The sequence below is a fragment of the Limulus polyphemus genome, unplaced genomic scaffold (genome assembly GCF_000517525.1).
Source record: "Limulus polyphemus unplaced genomic scaffold, Limulus_polyphemus-2.1.2 Scaffold217, whole genome shotgun sequence".
Classification (NCBI taxonomy): domain Eukaryota; kingdom Metazoa; phylum Arthropoda; class Merostomata; order Xiphosura; family Limulidae; genus Limulus; species Limulus polyphemus.
This window is the reverse complement of record NW_013665827.1, coordinates 356,231-382,653: the sequence shown is the minus strand read 5'-3', so window position 1 is coordinate 382,653 and position 26,423 is coordinate 356,231. Positions and strand designations below refer to the sequence as shown.

At 31.6% G+C, this 26,423-nt stretch overlaps 1 protein-coding gene across 3 annotated transcripts in view; it reads right to left on the bottom strand.

The window, feature by feature from the left end:
• The window catches only part of LOC106478497 (ruvB-like 2), a 44,246-nt gene that overhangs the window by 7,234 nt on the left and 10,589 nt on the right, over positions 1-26,423 (bottom strand). For 2 of the 3 annotated variants that reach the window (XM_013939049.1, XM_022382109.1), the window contains exons 2-11: positions 23,349-23,459; positions 23,012-23,153; positions 19,571-19,700; positions 15,023-15,089; positions 7,893-7,999; positions 7,339-7,556; positions 2,257-2,590; positions 1,512-1,641; positions 1,124-1,238; positions 455-656 (exon numbers count right to left, since the gene is read on the bottom strand). In XM_013939049.1, the coding sequence (XP_013794503.1) occupies positions 619-656; positions 1,124-1,238; positions 1,512-1,641; positions 2,257-2,590; positions 7,339-7,556; positions 7,893-7,999; positions 15,023-15,089; positions 19,571-19,700; positions 23,012-23,153; positions 23,349-23,459 (1,392 nt within the window). In that variant the 3' untranslated portion in view covers positions 455-618. Of the gene's footprint in view, positions 1-454; positions 657-1,123; positions 1,239-1,511; positions 1,642-2,256; positions 2,591-7,338; positions 7,557-7,892; positions 8,000-15,022; positions 15,090-19,570; positions 19,701-23,011; positions 23,154-23,348; positions 23,460-26,423 lie in introns of those variants that run through there. The other variant, XM_022382110.1, reaches the window with a different exon arrangement.

Sequence of the window (26,423 nt, the reverse complement as noted above, 5' to 3'; positions counted from 1 at the left end):
AGGTTAAAGTATTAAATGATGCAATTCGTCATATGTGTCAGTGTGTATAAATTATCTTTTTTTAATGTATCTTTATGCAAAAAAAAACACCCCCAGAACATTTTATTCTACATGAATGCAGAACCATTAAAATATCATATTGCAATTCTAAACAATATGACATTTATCTAGTGCAGTTTTAACACAATTATAAAATCTATTTAAAATTTTTCTGTGTTTCACATTTGTACTAGTGAAAGTATTTGATTAATGATCAACAAGGACCAAAATATCTTCGTACTCAAGAAACAAGTGGCTATTATACTTTATTTTAAAAAGTAGATGTAAACTATAATAACAAGATATCTTTTTCATCTCCATCTTAAAAAAAAAAGAAGCTCTAAAACCTTTGTGAGAAGAAAACAAATCCATTTAAAATTAAAATTTATTCTTATGGAACATAATGACAAAGCCATTTGAAAGAAAAAGTTTTATTTTGAACAAAGTGAACGGTTTCTGCGTGGTTGTTTTAAATAAGCATTCAATGGGTGATACAGGTTTATAAAAATGAAGTGTGGTTGTGTTGAAAACAAAATCTTAGTTTTCTACAAAAAGCATAAACAAAATTACCACTTATATTCAGCTTGTTTCCATGGTTTCTGAACCTGGTTCGGCATCTAAGTGAAAATATATTAACATAAAAGCATGATTTGAAGTTATATAGTTCATACATATAAAATGTATGACACTAACTCATTTAACAGATATTAATGTAGTTAACATGCCATACAATGTGTGATAATGCTTAAATTTAATTCACTTACTAATTTACTGAAAAATACAATAATAGTAACTTTTACTGTAGGTAAATTTTTTGACCCACAGTATTGGGTCATCACTATACTATGGATCAAAACACTGTAATTATATTTTTGAATTAATTATTCACTTCACTAAACATTAACTCATTGATTGTTTCATTTTCTTTAACACAATGGGGCAGTACTGAAACAGTTAAGAGGAAAAATCATTAATCCTAATCATAGCAATTTTTAATAATAAACGATGACATAACTACTAAAATAAATTCAAAAGTATATATACAGGAAATTATGCTGTATAACTAAACAGAATCAAAACTCACTCATTTCATTAAATAAAAATTCTTGTTGGTATTCCTTAAGAAACTGAGTGGATCTACATTCATCCAGGAAAAGTGAGTAGACCCGTTTCACATCATTTATTGACACTTCCGTGCCCTAAAATAAAAATGACAAGAACCAAAAATTTAGTATAACAACTTAAAAATTCTCTGATATTTTAGTCTGAAACACAAAGGCATTAAGTACCAAACATTTTTATGAACATACAAGTTATTTTCTATTAAAGTGACTAAAAAATATCAATCAGAAACAGAGTTCTTTATAGAAAACTACACGAACATGCTTACGTGGAAACTTTAAAAAGAAATATCACTTTCTGTTTCCTATTCATAAAAGATTATCTATGTATGTTTGCTTTGTTTAACTTACCTTTCTTTTCCTGCACACTAAATTAGCAGTTGTAATCAACTGGATGGCATAACGTAAACTTGTTTCCATACCGATGCGTGTTAACACTATCAGTGCATCATCACTCATCTCCACATCCTCCTCTTCACATCTACTCAGGATGAAAGAAGAAGTTTAATGTATGATACAGTTATTAAACATTTACACAATTAGGCACTAGGGTTACTAGCTTGCTATACAATATTTTAACAATGACTACAAGCTCTATGTTAATAATAATAGTAATGAAAAACTGTCATTACTTCAGCCATGTTGTTAGATTCACAATCTTAAATTCTGCCAGAAGTGAAATGCTTCTAAGAGGATAAATCTGGATGATTTGTTTACCCACATCCTGTTACAGTTACTTGTGTTGTTTAAAGGAAAGAGTCTCTATAAACCTGACATTTAAATATTTATTGGATATAAGGGGTACAGTAAAGTTTAATATACACAAGAATCCACATAATAATAACATTTCCAATGCATGCTATGAGTGTTAAAGAATACTTAAACTAAAAACCCATAACCAGCTTCTGCTGTGCTAATTATTTCTATGGAGAGATCCATAAGTGTTAAAAAGAAGAAACATTATGACTGTACATCAATATATTTTACTACACAGCTCATTCAACACATTAAGAATGTTTATAAATACTATAACACTTATTTAGGAGGTCTCTATTGTACTGATATATCAAAGTTTTGAATCAAATAAGTAATTTACCTGATCTTAAGAATTTGTTTGATTTCTTTCTCTTCATATGGAGTAGTTGATATGATGACAAGACGGTCTAACATGTCAATGGGAATTCCATGGGGACTCTGGTAGTTTGTCCCACGGATTCTTGTGATACCTCGATTGGTAGCCATGATGAGGACAGGAGCAAGATCGTTTTCCATAGCACGATTAAGGAAAGAAAAGCTTTCGATGTCTAACATGTGAACTTCATCAATAAAAAGGACACCTGGCACAATTTCTGCTTTACCTTCTTCTCTCCATTCAGCAACCTTGGCATTGATCTGTTCTCTGACTTCTCCTTTAATTTCTCCAGTATCTCCTACACAACACATTTAAAAACAAAACTGATATAGCTAGACAATCAAAAATCAAGTGATCCCTGAAACTTTTTCATGTATAAAAAGGATAAACAAAAATATATATTCAAACTTGTGGGCATTAATACGTACATTTAATATGATATACACTTGTTGTTATGATTAGAATGCTTGTGCTAAAATACTGTTGTCCTGACATGCTCCTGATGAAGATGCAAATCCAAACACTGCATAAAATAGCTTGATAATTATCTATCCAAGGTTTGTAACATTTTTTAATAGGAAAAGCATTATTTATAAAGTCTGGCAAATTCAAAAAAAGATATCGTTTTACTTAAAAGAACTAAAGTAAAACCAAACTACATCTGGAAGAGACACGAGTAAGCAATTTATATTCAACACCAAGGTTTTCATAATCACAATGCACTTCTATTATATGTATGATGCCCCGTATGTTGAAATCATTAATAATGACTGTTAGACCTACAAACTGTCTCATATTCTCTTTATTCAGTTCATTTCTAGAGACTTATTGTAATAATTCCTGAAATATTGGTTGTTCTTAAACTTGCTGTAATAATTACCGAAGTACAATATGTGCCTAGACTTACTGTAATAATTACTGAAATATTGGTTGTGCTTACACTTCCTGTAATAATTACTGAAATATTGGCTGTGCTTAGGGACTTGCTGTAATAATTACTGAAATATTAGTTGTTCTTAAAGACTTGCTGTAATAATTACTAAAATATTGGTTGTTCTTAAACTTGCTGTAATAATTACCGAAATACTGGATGTTCTTAGACTTACTGTAATAATTACTGAAATATTGGTTGTGCTTAGGGACTTGCTGTAATAATTACTGAAATATTGGTTGTGCTTAAAGACTTGCTGTAATAATTACTGAAATATTGGTTGTTCTTAGAGACTTGCTGTAATAATTACTGAAATATTGGTTGTTCTTAGAAACTTGCTTTAATAATTACTGAAATATTGGTTGTGCTTAAAGACTTGCTTTAATAATTACTGAAATATTGGTTGTGCTTAGACTTGCTGTAATAATTACTGAAATATTGGTTGTGCTTACACTTCCTGTAATAATTATTAAAATATTGGTTGTGCTTACACTTCCTGTAATAATTACTGAAATATTGGTTGTGCTGTTATATTCCAAATTAAGCACTGAAAATGAAGAGTAATTACTGTTACAAGTATTTTAAAACTTCAATTCCAAAATATAAAACTTGCTTCTGATTGAAAGATGCTGGGATTTGTAAGAAACAAAATCATTTCACATCTGTCTGACATTAGGATTAGGGCAGTGTTACTGTGAGTCATTTGTCTTTAGTCAAAGCTGTGGCTTCTCATAACCTTAACTAATCCCAGACATTTAAAATGAGCTTAAACAAAAATGGCTTTAGTCGTATAAGCATTTTCAGTTCCATATTCATTTCAGATTGGATCATGAATTCAAATTACATCAATAAACGAAAACTAAAATTGTGGTCATTGAAATACAAGTTAATTCTTATTTCAAGTTAGCTGTACTGCTTTTTGCATGGGCAACAAGGCTCAGAGGTTTTGTACTTTGGACTTTTAGTCAGATGGTTGCAAGTTTGCATCATGCTGTTGTGTCCTTGAGCAAGACACTTTAATTAACCCCAGTTATTCCAGTCTACCCAACTGTTTGATTGGTACCTAGTTATTAGGCAGAGGTTAACCTGCAATGGATGCATCCTGTTCAAGGAAAATGGGTCACCATTCTCATCCATTTGTACCACTTGGAAGTGGAGTTTGAAAGCACTGTCACTATGTCTCTTGCAAAAACACAGTAAGGATTTAACTTTTTTAACCGCTTTCTGCATCAGACCAGTGACTGTGAGTTGTTCTTTATTTTAACTACAGGTCATTCTTAGTGGCCTGGTTCTTTTATTTACAAGCACATATGCCTAAGAACAAATGAAACAGTTGAAAAGATTCAAAATTTTTATGTTCACTGACACAGGTCCTTGAATGGATGATGTGCTTTTGAAAATAAACTTGGTCTTTGCTTAATGCAATTAAATTTAGGTTTGACATTCAGATATTTTGTATCCTTGTATATTTTGTATACTTTTGAGCTTCCCATACTTGTGACTGCTTCAAGTAAAGAATCATGGGCTATTGCATACTACAAGTACATTTCTGGCTGCTTGTACTCAAGTGATAAACATTGGAAGAATATATTTTAAGTTTGGTTCAAAAAAACAAGACAGTGGATGTCAGAGTTCTAAAAAAAAATCTAATATCTTACTGGTACAAATTTAAAACCAAGATCTCTAACAGTTTAGTGAACTCGCAAAATAATTAAGCTTTACTAGAATTCTCTCATTTTGTCATAACAATTAAAAACATATTTGTCACTGAACTATGTTTTTGGACATTAGCTTTTCTTTTACCAGTTATGCCTACAACAAAGTGGTTAATCATTATCATAACTGGTCTCATATTTGTGTTCCAAGGTATGATTTTCATCAGTTTTATCCAAGTTTATTTATTCCCAATGTGGAGAAATAAACACTAGAAAAAAAAACATTTTATTTTCAGAGAAAAAATTACAAGTTTGTCTCAAAGATTGGTAGAAAAAGTTTCCACTTGAATGACATTCCCATTTTTAAGTCTTAAAAACTTAGTATGCAGTTGCTGTTGTGATTTAAAAAAAAACACTTTGCAGTTATTAGCATAACCGAACCATAAGTATAATAAAAATGTACTGTCTTTATGACAAATGTGCTTTGTTCCATCTTGCTCTATTTAACAGGATTCATACACTTGTGTTCTGGTAAATAACCGTACTTCTCACATACTTACTTTGATATTTTCTAGACAAGATGGAATCAAATAACAATTATAATTGAAAATACTGAACATTTTATTTTATGCACTAGGAATATTACAATATTACCTTTAACACATAATTATACTTTTTTTAAAGTATATCATTATAATATTATGAATATTAAAAATGTTATGATACTTAACATGTTACTTTTATGACTTATTTAACACCTTTAAAATAAATCTTTAATTTGAAAATTTACTATTCTAGGGTTTTAAACACTTGTTCAAAACCCGATTTAAATATCAATTACTTTTATATATAAATAAAAATTATAGGGTTCATATGGCAGATGCTAATGACACAATAAAATCTGAAATTCATAAATATATATTTTTCTAATTTTACCATGGGATATTTTACATTAACATTTAAATTACATAGCCAATATTACCAGATTTGTGTTATACAAAACTACCTGTAGATTCTTGTTAGTATAATTCTTAGAAACTTTAGTAACATATTGTTATAGGCTATGTTTATAATAATTAGATGTTTTATGTTGTTTGCTAGTTTGGCATTATGTCTTGATAACATGTGATACCTAGAAGTTTCCAGCATGTCCAAATTTTGACATTCTGGAATTTTTGTGAGATTTGGGAAGAAACAATTATTGTGGTATATAAAAACATGAGAGTCAGTGACTTGATTAGTTAGTGAATCTGTTACTGTGTTATTGATCGATTACCAAGTTTGAGAGCGTGTTAGTTATTTGTTATAGATACAAAAGGATACTGTACAAGTGACTGTCAAGTTTTATTTGTGAGTTAAGCATATCCACAGATGTAGCTTGTAAAACTTGTAGGTTAAGGTAAAAAAAAATAACACTTTCCTTAAGGTGGACTGGACTTTGGATTATTTTTACTTGATAATCAAAAATAACCTGTCAAAAGACAGAAACCTTTACAAAAAGACAAATTATAAGCTAGCACATACTGAAATAATAAAGAAAAAATTTTATGGGCCACAATTACGGAAAAAAACAAAATGAATATTCCAACAAATAAAAATAAAGATGTATACAGTCGTGGAAGATGTAAATGTTTAATGTACACATTTTCTTTTATTTTGATAGTTACTTTTTTATGCTCAATACCTGCTATACTTAATTAAGCTTATCTAATATCTTGTCACAGAAATCTTTTCTGCAAGGAAAAGAATATAAAAAAAAAACAGAGACAGGTGGTTTGTTGCCAAGTTTTCTAATCTTTCCATTAGATTCCTCTGTTCATTATTGCAGAAACTCCATCTAACCACTTTCTCATGAAAGCATAACTTACTACTCAAACCACTTTATTAATTCTACAGTGACATAAATAGTTTATAATCTACTCTATACAGTGCACTTATGTTTCTTATACTTAATTTCAAAGCAATGCTTCATCATTAAATTTTCAGACCAAAATAGGACATCATAAAAATGTGAATATGAAGCCTGTAATAATAAATCACTAATTCAGAAGGATAACCACATGAGAAACAAGACATGGATTATTATATACATTATATTATGATAGTTTCTTAACAAATTAAATCCTATGTTTTGGAATGGATCAGTGAGTTGTTTACAGGCAAGACTTCTCTGATCAGTGTAGAAGTGAAAGTGGAACATTGTTTAAAAATGTTTCAACATTATGCTATATAAATTATCCAATATGTTTGGGATAAAACATAACATTATATTTTGTTGTATGCATATGCAGTATTTAAAATGTGCATGTGACCTCTTACCTTTCTTACTTGCTGGTTTATGTTTTTATCTCATAAATGTTTTATGAGCAAGTACAGAAAGTTTCTGGAGTGCTTTACTTATTGTATAAGATGTTTGTAAGCTATAAATGCCATATATTCTTGATTACTTCTACTACTTACCAGAGAACAAAGCTAAAAATCCTTGTGTTCGACTATTGATAACATCAATCTCATGGAGAGTGACAGTGTGAACGACTTCCTTTCTTTTCTGTAGTTCACCTTCTGGACACTGCACAAACTTCGTCTGTGGACCCATAGCATCATAGTCACGAGCCCTCGTGAATGATCGACCAAGTTTGGTGATCTTTCCAGTAGCTTTGTCAATAGTGATGATATCACTAAAAGGAAAACACATGTTTGAGATACTGATAGAAAAAGTACTTTTTATCAAACTAAACACATGGATGAGACACAGGATAATATTTTACCAACAATCATTTCATTTCATTTAATACTTTAAAAACTCTTTAAAAACAACAGTTCTTACTAAGTATTTTCAAACTATTTTATTGAAATTAAATATCTATTATCTTATCACACAAAAAATATAAGCTTCCAATATATTAGTTTACAAGTCATATCATTTTTATGGCTTTCTTTTATTAATTAATAAAGAATCCCATATAGCTATATGGAATTGGTACATATTGTACATACAAAATTATGTCACTAACCCAGCTTGAACCTTTTCTTTAGTGAGAGATTCAATCATTTTTTGACCCAAGTCATATATGGTTTCCATTTCTGTAGTCTTTAATGTCAACTTCCCTACCTTGGCTCCCTATCAAATCACATATAATACATATTGAATAAAACAAGTTAAAAAACACAAATATGATACCACTTTCTATATCATGTAAGAAGTTAACAGAGATTTTACACAAACTAAACATTGTAATATATGCTATATGACAAGTTAACACATAAATCTTGTTTATCATAATACTAGAGCTGGATGATTAGTGGACTTCAACAGTCGATTAACAACTGGGTTCAATAAATGACTACATACATCTAATTGATTATTCTCATGAGACATGGATAGTTAGAATAATCAAAAAATAATAATCTATAATAATTAAAACTCCTAATTTCAATTAGTTGTTTACTTTTGCAAGTTATGATACTAATTGATTAAGCTGAACAACCTTGAATTAATTGAAAATAACAATAAGAAATCATAATGGCAATATTTCAATTACCTGGATTGTTGGAATAAATGAAAATATTAATAACCCAAACAGTTAATTTAAATTATTTGATTGTATTCATGACATTAATAAGTGTAATCAATTATAGTGATTAATCGAGTTAACTGTCCAGCTCTAAATGGTATACCGCAATATGTGACAAGTTAATATATGTAGCAGTTAAAAACTGTTATATTTTATTCTTTTATAACTGAGAAAAGACCATATTTTTTAGCCAAACAGGATGAGAAAAGTCATAAACTTACACTAACTATAAAACACAGTGACCACTTCAGAACTTATATTTACTTGGCCATGCTTCTGTGTCATCTACCTTATGAAGTGAGAGTCATATCCAAAGGGAGGGATGATAAAGAGCCAGTATGAGTTGGGGTTAGTTCCCCATGGATTTGTATAAAGGAAAGGATCATTTACATAGGTGATCTAGGATTGTGTACTATCACACTAGGACTTTTATCTGACTTAACAGTGTGGTAGTCACAATTCCTTTGTCTTTTTTATTGAGAAGCAGTAATTTTTTACCAGCTCTAGTAATCAGAGCAGTTAATCAGTGAACTTAAGGCCAGCCAATAATACAAAATAAGACCCCAGTTATTCACTATCAAATAAAAAATGTTTTTATCCTTGTTTCACTCAAATGATTAAGCCCATTCTTTTACTTTGATTTATTTTTCAAAAAACACTTCCTAAGCTTGTTGCTTATTGCAAATCTTAACAATTATCTGTCACACATCAGTGAATATCAATACCTCACAGTTACATCTTATAAACACTTAGTATGGTATATTATACTGTTATCATGTAGATTTTTAATGGAATATTTCCTAGTACTTTCTGGGCTATGCTGCATACATGGGATATACACATCTTTCATCTACATTATGACACATACCACCTACATTTTACAAAATACTGTTGATTTTTGACAATCTTTCTTTTTTATCATGCATCTTTATCACTACATTCAGATGTAGTGCAAAACTTTGAACTTGAAAAAAAATGGCTCATTTGGCTACGAAGAGACAGTAGGGCTGTTCTAATGATCAATTTATCTTGTCAACAACTAGTTCTTTTATGTGTTTAACCATCAAATTGATCATAGCTTTATATGATAGATTATACTGTGACGTTATCTCGAAAACTTTATTTCTGTCTAACAACTGGTAGTGCCACATTAGATGAGATGTTGATTTACATTGACCACTCAGTGCATATGATTCTAAATATTTCAGAAGTGTGTGTGAGAGAACCAAAATAAAGAAATGTACAAACAATGAAAAAATCAATTAACATGAAAACAGCCAAGGCTGTTAATTTCACAGTTTTTACTTTTAAAATTTAAATGTCTTTGCATGGATGAAAGATATGCTCTTGTCCATTCATGACTTTTCCTAAATCTGTATATTATATAACTTAAAAAGTTTCTAATTTTTACATTTTAGTTACTTTTATAATAATAAATAAAGAATACACATGAAATACAAGGAATAATATATTTAGGTGGGTCTTCTTTCTTTTATTTGCTGTTGACTGTTGATGACACTTAACCTTACTTTTTATACTAATGGTAGTACTGCACTCAATATTTTTTTATTTAATTAAATAATGCACCAAAAAAGACAGAATAATAACAAGCAGAAAGCAGACAATGTCCCATAACTATCACAATTTGTCTAGCTTTTCAAACTATGCAACAAGAGCTATTAAAAATTCATCTAAGCTCATCATTGTGCTTTCCATGGGAATAAAGCTTGAACAGGAAGTGTAATATAATACGTCATTTGATAGATGAAAAACCTTATTTTTCTATTGGTTATAAATAATATAGCATTCAACATCAGAGAGGACTATTGGCAATTTCTGAAAGAGAGGATGTGACAGGTGGGTGTGGCATGAGGGGTCATATTTCCTAATTTATTGCTCTGTAACTAAATAAGATTCAAGGCTATGTAAATTATGCTTTGCCCAAGTGATGACAAAATTATAATGAGTAATTTACATTAAATTTAATATTTCTTGGAAGGGTGATGATTAAATTAGAGAAGAGGGGATGCCTAGAAAGAAATGTCACAATTCTCATACTAATGGAAATTAAGGATTTTTTTAAATATCGCCTTATAAAATTAAAACTTATATAGTATTAAAATATAGATTATTAGCTACATTTTTATGCTATAGTTATTGGTATACCATGAAAAGAAAGTAGTTTTAGTAATTTTTGAATTTAACTCACTAAAACCTCTTGACATGCACAGAAAAAGATGCTTGTGGAGAAAGGGTTAAATACTCTAAAGGTGTTTCAAAGGCAGAATCACAAAATTTAAAATGTTATAATCACTTTTACCTGAACCATCAAAGACCTGTCAATTTGACTGCTGTTTACTATATCTGCTTTTATTTATAACAACACACAATTCTTTTTTTTTGTATTGCAAGTAGCTTGCACTTTCAGTATAGATCTTACTGTCATTTCTACTTCCAATTGAGCTCCCAACTCTTTCATTACATTAGAATTTGATTATATTTTGGCCCTTGAAGTCTCAAGGAATAGATGTCTGTCTGTTGGCTGATGTGAATGCATTTTAGCATAGTCTACCTATAATTCTATAAATTCCCATGAGAAGTGGTGTCTGCTTGTCTGTCATTTCAGTATATATATATAGTAACAGAGAAACTGACAGAAATTCAAAAATGGCTAAAAAAAGATGAATGTCCACTCTATAAGTAATAGAGATGCTCACAACTTTGTTAGAAAATGATTCTGATGTGGGAAATGTGAGAAATCACAAAAGCAATAAGTCCTGGTTTTGTGAAACAGACCAGTCCTGCAAGTGAAAATGAGGAAACTGCCACTACCACAAAAACAGCTTTCCAGATACAGAAGAGGTCGTAGCAGAAGTAGCAGTCCTGGAAAATTCTTTGCAGTACCAGCCACTTTACGTGTGTCATCTCCTGCAGCAACTGCTCCAGCCGCTTTGCCAGTACAGTACCAACAACAGCAACTACAGTTGCATTACCAGTGCGAGCTGGTATACAGGAGATTGGGAAGGATAGAACAATATGTGAAATTATGAATCGCAGTGTTGAGGTTACACAAATTCATAGCCCTCTCAGTACTTCTCACTTATTGGTTAATATGCAAATGCTACCCTTCATCCAATGATGTACTGAGGCAGAGGTGTATAGGGTGCAAAACAATGATTTGTGGAAAATATCTCTGAAGGAATTACAAGCATTTATTGCACAGTTATATGTTTGTGGGGCCTATGGCAGCAAAAACATTTACCTGGAGAGCTTTTGATCTGCACAATGGGGAATTTTTTTTTTTACTGAGATAATCCCAAGGAATTGATTTCGAGAAATACTGAGATTTTTGCATTTTGACTTGAAAGCAATGAGAAATGCCCAACTTCAAACAAACAAACTTGCCCTGACATCAGAGATTTGGAATGTCTTAATTGAAAACAGCATTGTCTGCTACAAGTCGGGAAAGAACATTGCAGTACATGAGCAGCTGTTTACCACAAAAGCACAGTGTTGCCTGACACGGCACACAGCAAACAAAATGGACAAACTTTGAATAAAGTTTTGGCTGGCAGTAGATGTTGCCTCAAAATATATTCTGAATGGTTTCCCCTACTTGAGTAAAGATGAAACTCACCCAGCTGGTTAGAGACTGACTTATAGTGTGGCACTCAGGCTGATGGCACCTTACTTAGGAAAAGTGAGGAATGTAACTACAAACAATTTTTTTTACTTCACTTGAACTGGCAAAAGTGTTGCAGAAAAAAAAAAACAGCTAAGTTGTAACTGAACAAATTAAGAAGAGAGCTTCCACCATCTCTGCTAAATTTACAACCAAAACTGTACACCAGTACAATTTTGAAACATAGTGATTTTGATACATTGACTGTTTACAAGTGCAAGCCAAGAAAAAATGTTTGCACTCTCAGCTCTATACACTACTGAGAAGAAAAAAAAAACAACAACCAGAGACTGTGTTTTTTTACAACCAAAGTAGAGACTGGATATTGTAGACCAAATGGCATGTCACTACACAGTAAAAGCTGGTTCTTGTCAGTGGCCAGTTGCTACATTTTATGTCCTGGAACTGGCAGCCTTTAATTCCCTTGTTTTGTACAAAGAATACCTGGAGAAAATATTTCATCTTGAAACTAGCCTCAGAGTTCCAACAAAAACATATTTGAGAAAATTGCAAAGACCAAGCATTTCAGCCTGAATTCAGAGAAACGCATAAAATAAAACAATGCCAGGTAGCCAAATACAATAAAAACAGAACTTCTGATAAATGTACAGGGAAGTTGAAATGTGTTTCACTTTCATGGATTTTGACACTTAGGCTAGTTTATAATGTGAGTCACATAATTTTCTTCACAATATTTTTATGAAAATATACTGTTTAGAGTAATTTACCTACTTGTTTGTATTCAAAGTTTTGTATGTACATATAACTGTTTATACCAGCTTACTGACTTGTTTCTTTTAATATGCTGATTTGATTAAAGTATTTAAATTATTAATTTGTTTTTTTGCACAACTGTTAATTTTTATACAGTGTCTCAGCTGTAATTACATTTGATTTGATGTTCCAAAATAAAACTTTTGATTGTATCCAATAATGTCTTTCATTTTAATACTGGCATTGTAATATTTAGCAGTAAAAATGACAGCAGTATAGCAATTCTAGCTTTGAGTGAAATCCTAGAGGTTCTAGTGTTAACCCAATAAAGATGTCTGATAAAATATTTGAGAAAATAAATGGTTTGTTTTGAATTTTATGCAAAGCTACACAAGGGCTATCTGTGCTAGCCAGCCCTAATTTAGCAGTAAAAGACTAGAGGGAACGCAACTAGTCATTACCACCCACCACCAACTCTTGGGCTACTCTTTTACCAATGAATAGTGGGATTGACCCACATTATAACACCCCCATGGCTGAAAGGGCGTGCATGTTTGGTGTGACAGGAATTCGAACCCACAACTCACAGATTGTAAGTTAAGTGCCCTAACCACCTGACCATATAAAAATTAACTTTTTACATAAAGACAAAGTGCAAAAATGTTGAAGAAAATATATCAATAACAGTTAAGGTACATATGACATATGTCAAAGATAAGTTTTCCAGAATATTATTAAATGAAACCCAAACAGAATGACGTTAAGTTAAAATGCATTAAATGTTGCTTGTACATTTTAGATTTTGATCTATATCTGTGTCAGGTAATTTTCTCTGCTGCTGCATACTGGATGTCACTAGTGTACTGACAGTGTAATTTCAGTAAGTAAAATCTATCATTTACCTATTCTAAATTATATTTTTGAAGAAATTTCCACTTATTTTTATTCCTAGTTTAATACAACATTGTTTTTTTTTATAACATATTTTATCTGTTTCATAGGATAGTTGTACTGTATCCTACTTTATCATCTAGTGGAACTGCTCTACAACTGTCATGGAGCAGAGATACTTTACGATTATTCTAATCCAGCTTTACGACTAATCAGTTACAGAGAGAAAGTGAATAGTGAACACGTTTGAAGGATTTAAGCATCACTGTAACAGTCTAGTCTTTTTTTTCTTTGAATTCTCAACCTGTTGGCTGTGTGTATTTTAATTACAATTCAAACATAAGTAGTTTAAGTTTTTTACTTAATACATTTCATTTATATAATGGTTTTTTCAATATAAATTATAACAAATAGTCCTAACCAATCAAGTGATTGGCAGTTCTTCACCTTTATTTTAATTCAAAACAAATAAAGTGTTTGATTTACACTTCTACTTCTATACTATGTTATGTTTTTTCATTCAACCTACAAAAAATTCCTACACCTACTGTTCTACATACCAGATCCTCAAATATCTATACTGTTTGACAAATTTACACACAAATATTACACTTCTTAATGGTACACTGTATTGTTTGACAAGTAACATGTTAACATGCAAATGTTATATGCATTTATCACACATTTTACTAACTTCACCTGCTAAAAAAGAAGGACAAACCCAAACAAAGTCACAAAAATCATAAAGATCTTATTAAAAATCACATAATAGGAAGTCCTGCTTGTTTTGTATCAACGTACAGTTAGCCAACTTACAACTGAGTATTATGGAAAGAAAAAACTAATTATTCACTGCATAAAAATAACGCTACATCATTAATATAGGTCTAGGCTATATGCTTGTAGACTTAAATTTGAAACTCAGCTCATCAGACTTATGTTTTATAGTAAATACCAGAATTTCCGAGAGAAAGTAAAGAAGCCTGTACAATAATATATGAACCACATCATATCTGTCATATCCAGTGCTGAACGGCTTGTTTATCGGCTTTAGTTTTCTTTACATTTACTGGTGATAGTTGTTAACAGGTAGATCTTGCACACATTTTCGTGGTACATTATACTGTATGATAACTCAAAACAGACCTATTGTGTACATTTAATGATGAATCAGTCGAATTTTTGATTCTGAAAGCCAAGGAATTTTAAAAACAAGAAAAATTATTACTCTAATTCTTGTGTTACCATCCAACTAAAGATAAATAGAAAAAAATTAACTTACAGTGCCAGTAGCTGGTCGATCAATTTGAATCTCCACAACCTCTCCTTCAATGATTTCAGTTTCTTCCCTAACAATAAAGAAAGATCCCATTACACATACATGTATATTCCTCCTCAGTTCTCCAGGAATATCCATAAGGTTGGATTAGGATGGGAGAATGATGAAAATCAAAAACACTAATGTATAATTCACCTTTTACATACACCTTTACTAGAAGATCTAACTACTGTGCCATGAAGTAGCATTTAAGTACAGTATCAACTGTAGCAACAGCTCCTTTCGATACTTATATATGAATAAATACAACTCCACCAAATCCACACACAAATACTACATGTTACTTACATACAACTTAGGTAGAACTAATATGGTTATCAAAATAGTATAACCAATTTAACTTTTATTTTCCACCAGAGGGTTAACTTCAAAAGTTGTTGTAAGGAAAGCCAATTTAAACTTCAGCATTCTATAATACCATAATAACTTCTACATTTTCAAACTGTCTTACAGCATAGTTATCTGTTCTACCACAAACTTCTGTCCCACACAGACACCAATCAAGGAGAGTTCCAAAAAAACAAAACAACAACAACACCTTAACAGATGGTCACAGGTGGTCAGTTGGTATACAGCCATAACTAAAATAATTCATCACCACCAGATATCAGTTCTCAGATGTTCTTGTGAGGAATAAGCATATGGCACATCTATGGAAATCAGCTTAGACAGTAAATGCAAATATTGTGCAGAAAGTGAGGCAGAAAAAGCCTGTTAGTATTTATTTAATGCCCATAGTGGACAGTCACCTGCCATCATAACTACAAATGATCCCTATCCCAAATATAGCAAGAGCTAGTTGGGCATTCATCATCCAAAGAAGCAATAATACTTTTAATAAGGTTGATGAAACATTAAAGTTTCCCATAAGCAGTACAAAAATGAAGCTGGAAAACAAAGTAACTGCTCCTCTGGATTGTTGTAAGCAATGAACCACAAATAGACATAATATTAGTGAATGGTGATTGGTTCTTAGGCAGAAAGCAAAGCCAGTGCATGGTAAGATAATCCCCTAGACGTATAAGGCAGGCCAATACATGGATAAAGCTAAACAATGAAGTTGAGAAGCTTGCAGGAGAAGCCTGTTACACAAATGTAACACAACTAACGCTGGGCAATTAGTGGAGTTTGATGATTAATTAGTCGTCGAGATCATTAATAGATTACATTCAACTAATCAATAATCCAAAATAGTAATGATTGGAAAAAAAATAATTTCAATTAAACCAAAAACCTGGAATTAATTGAAATAATATTGAAATATCATAATGAAAAAATTTTGATAACTTGGATAGTCAAAATAATCAAAAACAGTAATAACCAGAAATACTAATTTTGATTAACTGAATTAATCACCCAACTCTAAATACAACTACTGGCCAGATATTGACCTTCTCTGCAACCTTGGAGGGTCTTCATCAACATTCAGGAGTGAGACTACTGGAAAACAAAGTATAGTATGATATAGGTAAGAAAAGCAAATGATGGGGAATCAATAATACGATATCCAGTCAGAAGTTTACTGGTAACATCAGTAGAAGAACTCTCTTCTACCTCTTGAAAATCAGCTCATCTCCACAGGAAGGATCAGTGCATACTGGTAAACTCCTGGATTGTTCACCTATTAAGTACTCAACTCAACATAAATGTCTGTGAAAAAAGTGATTAAATTTTTTACCTTGTTTGATAAAGGAGTTTGCAATAAAGATTTGTTTTTACTTTTTTTATATTATGTTCAACTCTGGCAATATTATCAAGAAATTATATTACGAAACTATTAACACTATCTGTATGCAAGTTAAATAAAATAGCTTTCCTTCTCCTTTCTTTAACTCTATCACAACAGGTGTCTGTATTTTGCAGAACTGTTAACCATGGTGGTATACATGCTATAACTCTGAAATAACTTAATGTATCTTCATAAAATGTGTCAAGCTTTCAGCAAACTTTAAGTCTTTCATAGATAAAAAAATCAGAATTTTTAATTAAGTATTTTTATTCAAATTTGTCTTTAATTATATGGTGTCAGTGTTTACTGCTCCAAATGCAAAATGATTTTCATGTTAAGATTAATAATACTTTTTTTCGAATGAAAAACTTTATACTTTATGTTATTTTTTTCTACCCTAACCATATATGAAGGTTGGTAAATTTGAGTGATCTCGTAACCTACAAAAAGAAAAGAAGAAATAAATTGGAATTACCCCTATTTTCTTTCTGGAATGACTGCAAATTGTAATAGAAGACCACAAATGTTTATTCTAAGTAGCTTAAACTTTGTAGCAGTATACATCTATTTATACTTTATTTCATTATTTCATTGCCTTTTTGAACCATGTCTTACTAATTATCTTGCCACATAAGTTTTAAATCATTTGCAAATGTGTAGCTCATGTTACTCCGTGGGCTACTCCTGAGCATACTTTGAGAAAAGTTATTATTATTATTCTTTATTTTACGTAATCTAGGCTTTTGTAACCTAAAAGTTTCTAATTTTTTGTTTTAGATACTTTTGTTATAATAAGTGAAGAATACATGTGAAAAGTAAGAAATACAGTACTTACCTGGGTCTTTTTTTTTGCTGTCAATAAAACTTAACCCTACTTTTTTATACCAAAAGTACTACTGCAATAAATATTTATTTAATTAAATAATACACCTAAGAACACAGAATAATAACGCGTAAAAACTATATAATGTTCTATAACTAACATAATTTTTCTGGTTTTCTAATTACATGATAACAGCCATTAAAAATTTAACTAAGCTCATCAATTTGTTTTCCATGGGAATAACGTTTGAACAGGAAGAGAATTAAACAAATCCTTGTACAGAAAACAACCTAATATGCCATTTGATAGATTAAAGCTTTGGCTTTCTATTGGTTATAAATAATATAGTATTAAACATCAGAGAGAAAAATTTGCAATTTGTGAAAGAGAGGATGTGATAGGAGGGGTCTCATTTTCTACTTTATGGCTCTGAAACAAAATAAGATTGAAGGCTATAAGAATTATGCTTTGTTTGAGCAATAACTATATTATAATGAATAATTTACATTGAATTCTGTACTTCTCAGAGAGGTGGTAAATAAATTAGAGAAAAGGGAAGACATAGATAACAAACATCACAGTTCTCGTACAAATGTAATACTTAAAACTTAAATAAAGTTAAAATCTGATTTATTAACTATGTTTTGATGCCAAGTTTATTTATATACATTGATAATATAGAGGTTTAATTAAATTTTGAATGTACCTCTGTGAAAGGTTGTGACATGCACACTTTGACCTACCTGATGCGAAAGGGTGATCACCTCTTATATTTTTTTATCAACAGAAAATAAACTAAGAGATCTTAACCCATCCCCATGAGTAATCCTTCCATTGCTTTGAATCCTTTCTAGTCATTCTCTAGTACCTAAACATCCTCAATACCAATGAGTTTAATGCAATCCATAAACTTTACAAATTATGTTGCCATTATGGCTCAAGCACTGGTCCATGAGGCACTCCAATAGTAACAAGGGTCTAATTTGGCTGTACTTCATTATCAACGATTTTTGCTTTCTCTCAACCAACCATCCCACATTAATAATGTGATTTTCTTAGTCAAACTTTGGTGAGGAACCTTACCAAAAGATTTTGGAAAATCTATGTACGCCAAGTCCATATCCTTTTCATCATCCAGATAAGTAACATCCTCAAAAAAGTTAACATTATTAAGGGAAGATTTCCATTTAGTGAATCTATTACACTGTCATTAATTATAAGATTTGATGTACTGCATTACAATATATAACAAGACTGTATCAATTTTAGAGCAATTGCCTTACATTGGCAGTAATACAATGGAATCACTAGATGCATTACATTATAACTGAGAAAAGAAATGTAAGCACAGGTGAATTGAATTATCCATAACAAGAAAGTAAGATCATATATATTACATTACAGTGCTAATAACAAGCTTAACACTGTATCTATTATGCTGCAATATGAGTAAGAAAGCTAAGATCAGGTGTATCACAGTACAACATCTAAAATAAGACTAAGACCAGATGTATTTCAGGGTAGTATCAATAACTATATTAATATCAGACCTTACACTATACGATCAATAACCAGATTAAGACCAGATCTAACACTGTAATGTCAACAACAAGGCTAACAACAACTGATGTGTTTCACAAAGGAAGACTACCAGTGGTTCTGTGATGTAGTATTCCCAGTAACATTTCAGTGACCATTAGATGAATAACAAGCAGAGCTGCTTCATATACAATGGAGCTTAGATCAGAATACATGACATTGTATATGTCATATGTGTGTGTATATATATATATATATATATATATATCTACAGAGTTTGATTGCCATAAATCACTCCTTCATGACAACTAATGTTTAATCCAAAGTAATAGGTATTTAATGATATACATTAAGTTAGTTAAATATTCATTACTTAAAACTAGCGAGAAATATAACTTACTTGATTCTAACACCAATTGACTTCCGGAAAGATTGCATCAAAGCTTCTGTCTTTGACATTTCTAATGAAAATATTTCACTCCCAGAAATGACTGTAAATGGGGTGTCTGGACCTAAGGCTTGAGCCATTCCTATGAAATAAATAAACAAAGGGGTGCTTTTTTTTCACATACAGTTTCTTAAGTTATGAAAAAACAATAAAGAGAATCTAGTGAAATTTTCTCTAGTAGAGAAGGGATAAAAATATATTTGCTGATTAGGCTGTTAATGTTATAGATGTGTGAAATTCATATAGCTAAAAACTAGGACAAGTTTTACCATTATATTTTACCAGTTTTACGAATAGTTTTTTCTCACATTGCTTGTTCTATTGATAGAAAACTACTGCAGATAGATTTCTAAGGAGACATGCAAGTTCTTGAAAATTTCATCTACAGAAATCTAGCACAAACAAACATATATATATATAATTAAAAATGCATACCCCTAAACATTAAATCTAAACTACATAAACAAAAATACATATACCTTTAATTCACAAACCCACAGAATAACAAAAAGTTTTTTAATTAATGCAACATTATTATTCCATTGCTTTTGTATAAATAGGAATCTAAGAAAGTTAGTTTGCTAGCTTTAGGAAGAAACTACAACATAATAAAAATTACAGAAAGCTTTGAATCATTTTATACATACATGTACTAACTCTCTCTATATTGATTCAGTCCTTTTGAACGACCTTGCAATCATGAAAGTATACACACTATAACTTTTTAGTGTAGTAAGTACATCGTCATGAAATTTGGCAAGCATTTAGTATACATTACAAGTCTTTTGTACACAAAAAATCAGATTTTTTTAATTCAGTATTTTTACTGAAAATTTGCTAGTGTGACTCAGACTCTGACTAGTCTCAATGCAAGGTGATTTTAATGTCAAGATTAATAATATTTTTTTTTTCTTCTCACAGTTTTCAACTTTTATTTGCATAACCTCTAAGACTTCCTAAAAGAATATTAAGTTTTTACTTTGTAAAACTTTATACTTCATCTGTTATTTCTCTAACAGATGTAAAGTATTAATTTCTTAATTCAGTTTTTTGATATTGTAATTGAAAGGTATACAAATTAACATCTAGTCTGCAAGTCAAGGAGACATGTTTGGTGGAATGATCCCTTAACAAAGTTTTCCGGTATTATCTTTTTAAATTCTGAATATAGATTAAGCTCCTTGAAATTTCAGGAAACTGAATTTCCCACCAGCATGGCTGAATTTGCACTAGTTTCCAAGATATGACGGAGTAAGGCCTATACTCTCATACAAATGTTTTATTACTATTTTCGTTTATTTCAACTATCCAAGTCTTGTGTGAGAATAATTAATTAGTTGAATGTAATCGACTGATGGCCCTAACAACTAATCAGTTATCAATACATGGACTCTATATAGTATCAGTCAATTTGACTGACTTTGTACCACCACAAAAAAATACAAAATAAATAAAATTACTTTTTTTTCTTTCTGGAATGGCTGCAGATAGTAACAGAAAATTACAATTATTTATTCTAAACAGCTTAAGGGTCGTAAAACTTTACATCTGTTTTTATTGCTCTTTGAACTGTGTCTAATTAATAATCCTGCAATACAAACTGTAAAACATATACTGAACACATAGCTCAAGTTTACAGTACTGAATGATGTAATGCATGAACAACTCCCAAGCATACCTCGTGTAGAAATTTATTATTATTATTTTTTCATTATCTAGCCTAACCTAACCCAACAAGTTTCTAATTCTTAGATTTTAGTTACTTTTATAGCAATGAATAAAAAACAAGAAATTTAGTACTTACATTAGGCCCCTTCTTTTTTGCTGTTGACACGGACAAAAATTAAACCTAGTTCCTTGTAATATTAGTAGTAACTAAAAGAATTATTTATTTGAAATATGTATTTACGAAAATGAAATAATAACAAGCCCAAAGTAAACAATATTCTATAACTATTATAACTTAACCGGCTTTCTAACTATGGCATAAGTGCCTTAAAATAATTCCTTTACCTAGTCAATCTAAATCAGGCAACAGCAACTTCTAAATATGTACATGAAATAACTAAAAATCTCTGCTGAGAACAAGGTAGCATTACACATAATTTGATAAATTAAAACTATGTCTTTCTGTCAGTTATAAATGATGTAATAGCAAACATCATAGAAAATTATTAACAATTTGTGAAAAAAAAGAGGATGTGATAGAAAGGCATGGTAAGTGGGTTTGACTTCCTGGTTTAAATGGCCCTTAAACACAGAAGTTTGAAGGTTATAAATATGTTATAAATACAGCATGGTAAGTGGGTTTGACTTCCTGGTTTAAATGGCCCTTAAACACAGAAGTTTGAAGGTTATAAATATTAGACAATGCCTTAGTAACACCTATATTATAAGGAGTAATTTATATTAAACTCAGGACATCATAGTTTAGTTTTGAATGCAACTCTGTAAAAAGTCATGACATGTACATTTTTACCTACCAAATATCAAAAGAGTTAAACACCATTTTAGTAGTTTAATTTGTGTGTTATTCTGCATGCTGTACTGTAAAATTTTAATGACTAAATGTTTCATATCCATAAAACAGGAATGAATACATATAAAGAGCTTGGATGCAAAACGTGGTATACACCATTTCCAAAATAAATTTGTTGCCAATGGTGGCACTATATTGATTGTGTTCATTGTTCAGTAAAAGCAAAATCTCGAAAGTTGTATTCTACATTTTTTTGTGTGTTTTGTGGAACAGGGAAATGGGAGGTAGAATTTTAAGGACAACTAGTTTTTTTGGCATTTGTTTCTTGGACAAGATGTTTTTTTTTCTTTTTCAAAAACTTCCACACCATGGTGTTATATCATTAATTGTATGATGAATATATATTTCCAATAACACATTAAGTTTTGCAATGGGTCAGATAATCACATAGAATGTCCATCAATGTATTATCTCACACTATTTTGCAGGTATGATACTACTTGAACATGGATTACATGTAATAGGTATTGCATCATCTAACTAAATATTGCTTTCTACTAGCTTTTAAATATAGTAATATTTTCCTAAATATTAAAGAATGAGATCTGTGGTAGTCGTAATACACACAGTCATTATGTGATGCCACTGGATGCCACAGTAGTGGCAGCAACAGCAATGGCAAGCACAATCCAAACATCAGTCTTAATGGGGGTGTAAAATATTGTCTCACACCACCATACATCTCATTTACTTAAAGGGCCTGCAATGGCTTCTCACTCATGCAGCATTGTACATCCTTATCAAATTTTCAACAACAACAAAAAAAACCCCAAAGTTTAATACCATAAAATAATGAAGTGATAACATGCCTGAAATACATAAAATCTACTAATTGTTCTATCCATAACATTTACCCATTGCTATAGCTGTTTTTCCTGTTCCTGGTTGTCCAGCAATCAGTACAGCTCTTCCAGCAATCTTGCCTTCTTTGATCATTTCTAAGATGACTCCAGCAGCTCTCCTTGCAGTCTGCTGACCAACCATTCCTTGTGATACCTACATTTTAATAAAGACATTAGAACCTATGGTTGTGGAAATTATATTAAGCAAACCTCTCTAAAAATGAACAGATGTGGATGTTTGATATAAAACGGAACCCAACTTTAATTTCACATTTCTAGAAAATAAACACCTTCTTGTAATAATGTTGATATAAACACAAAAGTAAAAAATCATGTCCTCATTACTTACTTGCCGTGGTTCCAAGGCATCATCAAGTCCCAGACCACGAATGTGTGAATGAGCACCAATTCGTTCTATTCGAGTGATTTCTCTAACTTCTTGAACCTTTGCTGCTGCTGCCTGAAATATTTCATTTCATTTTAACACAGTTTCAAATTCTTTTTAACAATATGGTAACATATTACCAGTTCACACAAAAATGTTTATTTTTATGTAATAATTAATCACTGTATTAATAAATTAACCAATTTCTAACTTCTAAGTTTGTTTCATATATATGAGTAAGGTACAGGTTATTTTTATTTACTTATTAAACAACAATCAAATCCAATGCATTTTCCAACATAAAGTATTAACTTCTTAATTGAATTTTTGATATTGTACTTTGAAAGGTATACAAATTAACATCTAGTCTGCAATTCAGGGAGACATGTTTGGTGGGTTGATTCCCAAATAAAGCTTTCTAGTACTCTCTCCCTTTTTAAATTCTGAATAGAGATTTGAGCTCCTTGCAATTTCAGGACTCTGGATTTATTATCAATGTGGCTGGATTTGCACTAGGTTCCAGGATATGAGGGATTAACATTTATATTCCCATACAAAATCCCACACAAAAACATAGTAGTGACTACAAATGTTGAATAATAAAAGATCTGGTTGTTCAACTCACTGACTGTTTTCCCTGCAATTCTTGCAAGTTCTGTTGATAGAACTGGCTGAGGAAGTTTAACGAAGCTTGCTTGCCACCATGAGGTGGCTAATTGCAGTACCTGCCTGAACATGAATACTTCTACTACTTTTTTGAAAGAGGAACACAGTCTGACCAACCTCTTAAACTGCATTTTTGTGGCTGAATACTAGCAAGAGGTGAGTTCTTTTGGCAGTAAAGTGTGATTTTTTAAAATTAACAGACTGAGCCCTTTATCAGAGTAAATTTTACAGTGTAAGAAGATGTTAACTTCCAAAACGGCACTACCTCCTCTCACCCAAAGCTAGAGTCCCACATTAAAAAGGTGGAGGGGCCAGTGAAGGCACAACAGTATTCAATCAAGGGAAGAGCAACCGTCTTGAAAGAACAGGTGTGCCTGATAATTGGATATAAGTATATGTGGCTAGGGCTAAAGGACCGTAAATTGTATATGAATAGGCCAAGTACAGTCTGCCTAGGCAAAAAACATCCAGGGGAAGCACCTTGGGATGCATCAGATCATGCCAAGTGTGGTCTATCTGGGCAAAAACATCCAGTGGAAGCACCTTGCATAAGTTTTGAAGATCAACAAGTGCAGTCTTCCTAGGCAAAAAACATCCACTTTGGATATATAATATTATGGCCAAGTGTAGTTTGCATAGGCAAAAACATCCAGGGGAAGCACCTGAAGACGAAAGGCAGAAGACTTTCAAAATGTCGTCCTCTACATTTGTAGGTTTCTACAACAGGCAGTTGCTGTCCATTTGAAACTTAGATTGACCTTGGGATACATTGGATTATGCCAAGTGAGGTCCATCTGGGCAGAAAACAAAGAGCATTTCTTTGTCTACTGACTCAAGTTATAACATTTTTAGAAATGGCTCAAACATTTTGAAATAAAATTTAAAATGTTTTATAGAATTGCAAGCAAGTTTTGGAATTTTTATATTTTTGATTTTCATATTTAATTAAAATTTTATTACATTAAATAGTGAATTAGTTTTTTAAAGAATGATAATGCTTTGAAATTAAAACATTGCATTTATGTGCTTGTTCTTTTGTAATATTACTTTAAAATGTGTCTTCAAACTGTTGATTGTAATAGTATTTTGTCTTTTAGTTCTTCGGAACTGGCAAGCAGCTTGTGGTACCTAAAGGGCTTTACCTGTATGGAGCAGTAGGTATATCTAAAGATCAACAAGTGCAGTCCACGTGGGCAAAACCCAGGGTGGGACCACTTGGATACACAGGATTAGGTCAAGACATCCAGGGGCAGTGCCTTGGGATAATACTGAGTTTGTCAAATGTGGCCCATACAGGCAGAAAACACTCTATGAAAGTGCCTTGCATAAGAAATATATCTTGTGATAAACAAGTGCTGTCAGCCTGGGCAAAAACATCCGGAGGAAAGAGCCTTGGGTCCAGAATATTATGTTATTGCATAATCAATAAGTATAATGATGATAGCCCTCTTCTCACTGAGTGGGTACATATGAATGAAGATTGATTTAGTCAATTATACAAACCCCACTCAGGAGGAAACCTCTATGGTCCACCACTCCAGCAACTGAGAACTGGAAGTGGCAAGGGCTCCCGTGCTCCATCAGAAGAAAGGGGGGGATATGCATTTGGGAGTCCAGAGGAATGATATACTGGAGACATTGCAATGGGTGTCTCAAATTCCCTATTTTGAAAAGCAGAAAGACTGATTGTAAAAATCACTAGTCAGTAGGGATGGGCAAAAATCCCCATCATGAAGTCCATGAGTGACAGTTCTTTATATAAAATACAGTGATAAAAAATATATATACAGATACATACACATCACTGGATAAGCGGCCAGTGGTCTTACAGAAAGACCCCACTCAAGGTTGTGCAGATAATGTGCAATAAATGTATTGGGAGTTGTCCACATACCAGCCTGAACAATCTCCTCCATAAGACAGTGGTTACGAGCAGCCAAAAACAAAGTTAGATGACAAAGTTGGTGCAAAGACACATTATGTAAACAACAACCTTCAATGGACACGTCAGAATACGCAAGTCATATAAGTTGACGATTGTTTGGTTGTTTGGCATTTTTTAAATAGAATTAAAAAGGCCAGTGGCTCATAAAAATTTTGAAATACAATCAGGTTGGACAGTGTCACCATTGCCAATGTCCCGCCCTATGTCAGGAGTAAAATCCTGTAGAAAGTATATGTAAACAATGGTGCCACTGATCACGGTCATAACGAAGGCATAACAGTGAAATGTGGGCTATTGTGACTTGAGTGTTACAAAGGTTACACATTGGTGAGTCTGTACCAGATAAAAGAAAATGATGAGTTAAACTCTGACCAATGGGTAGCCTAGCCACGACAACATACTCCTTCCGATCCTTATGGAAACAAAAC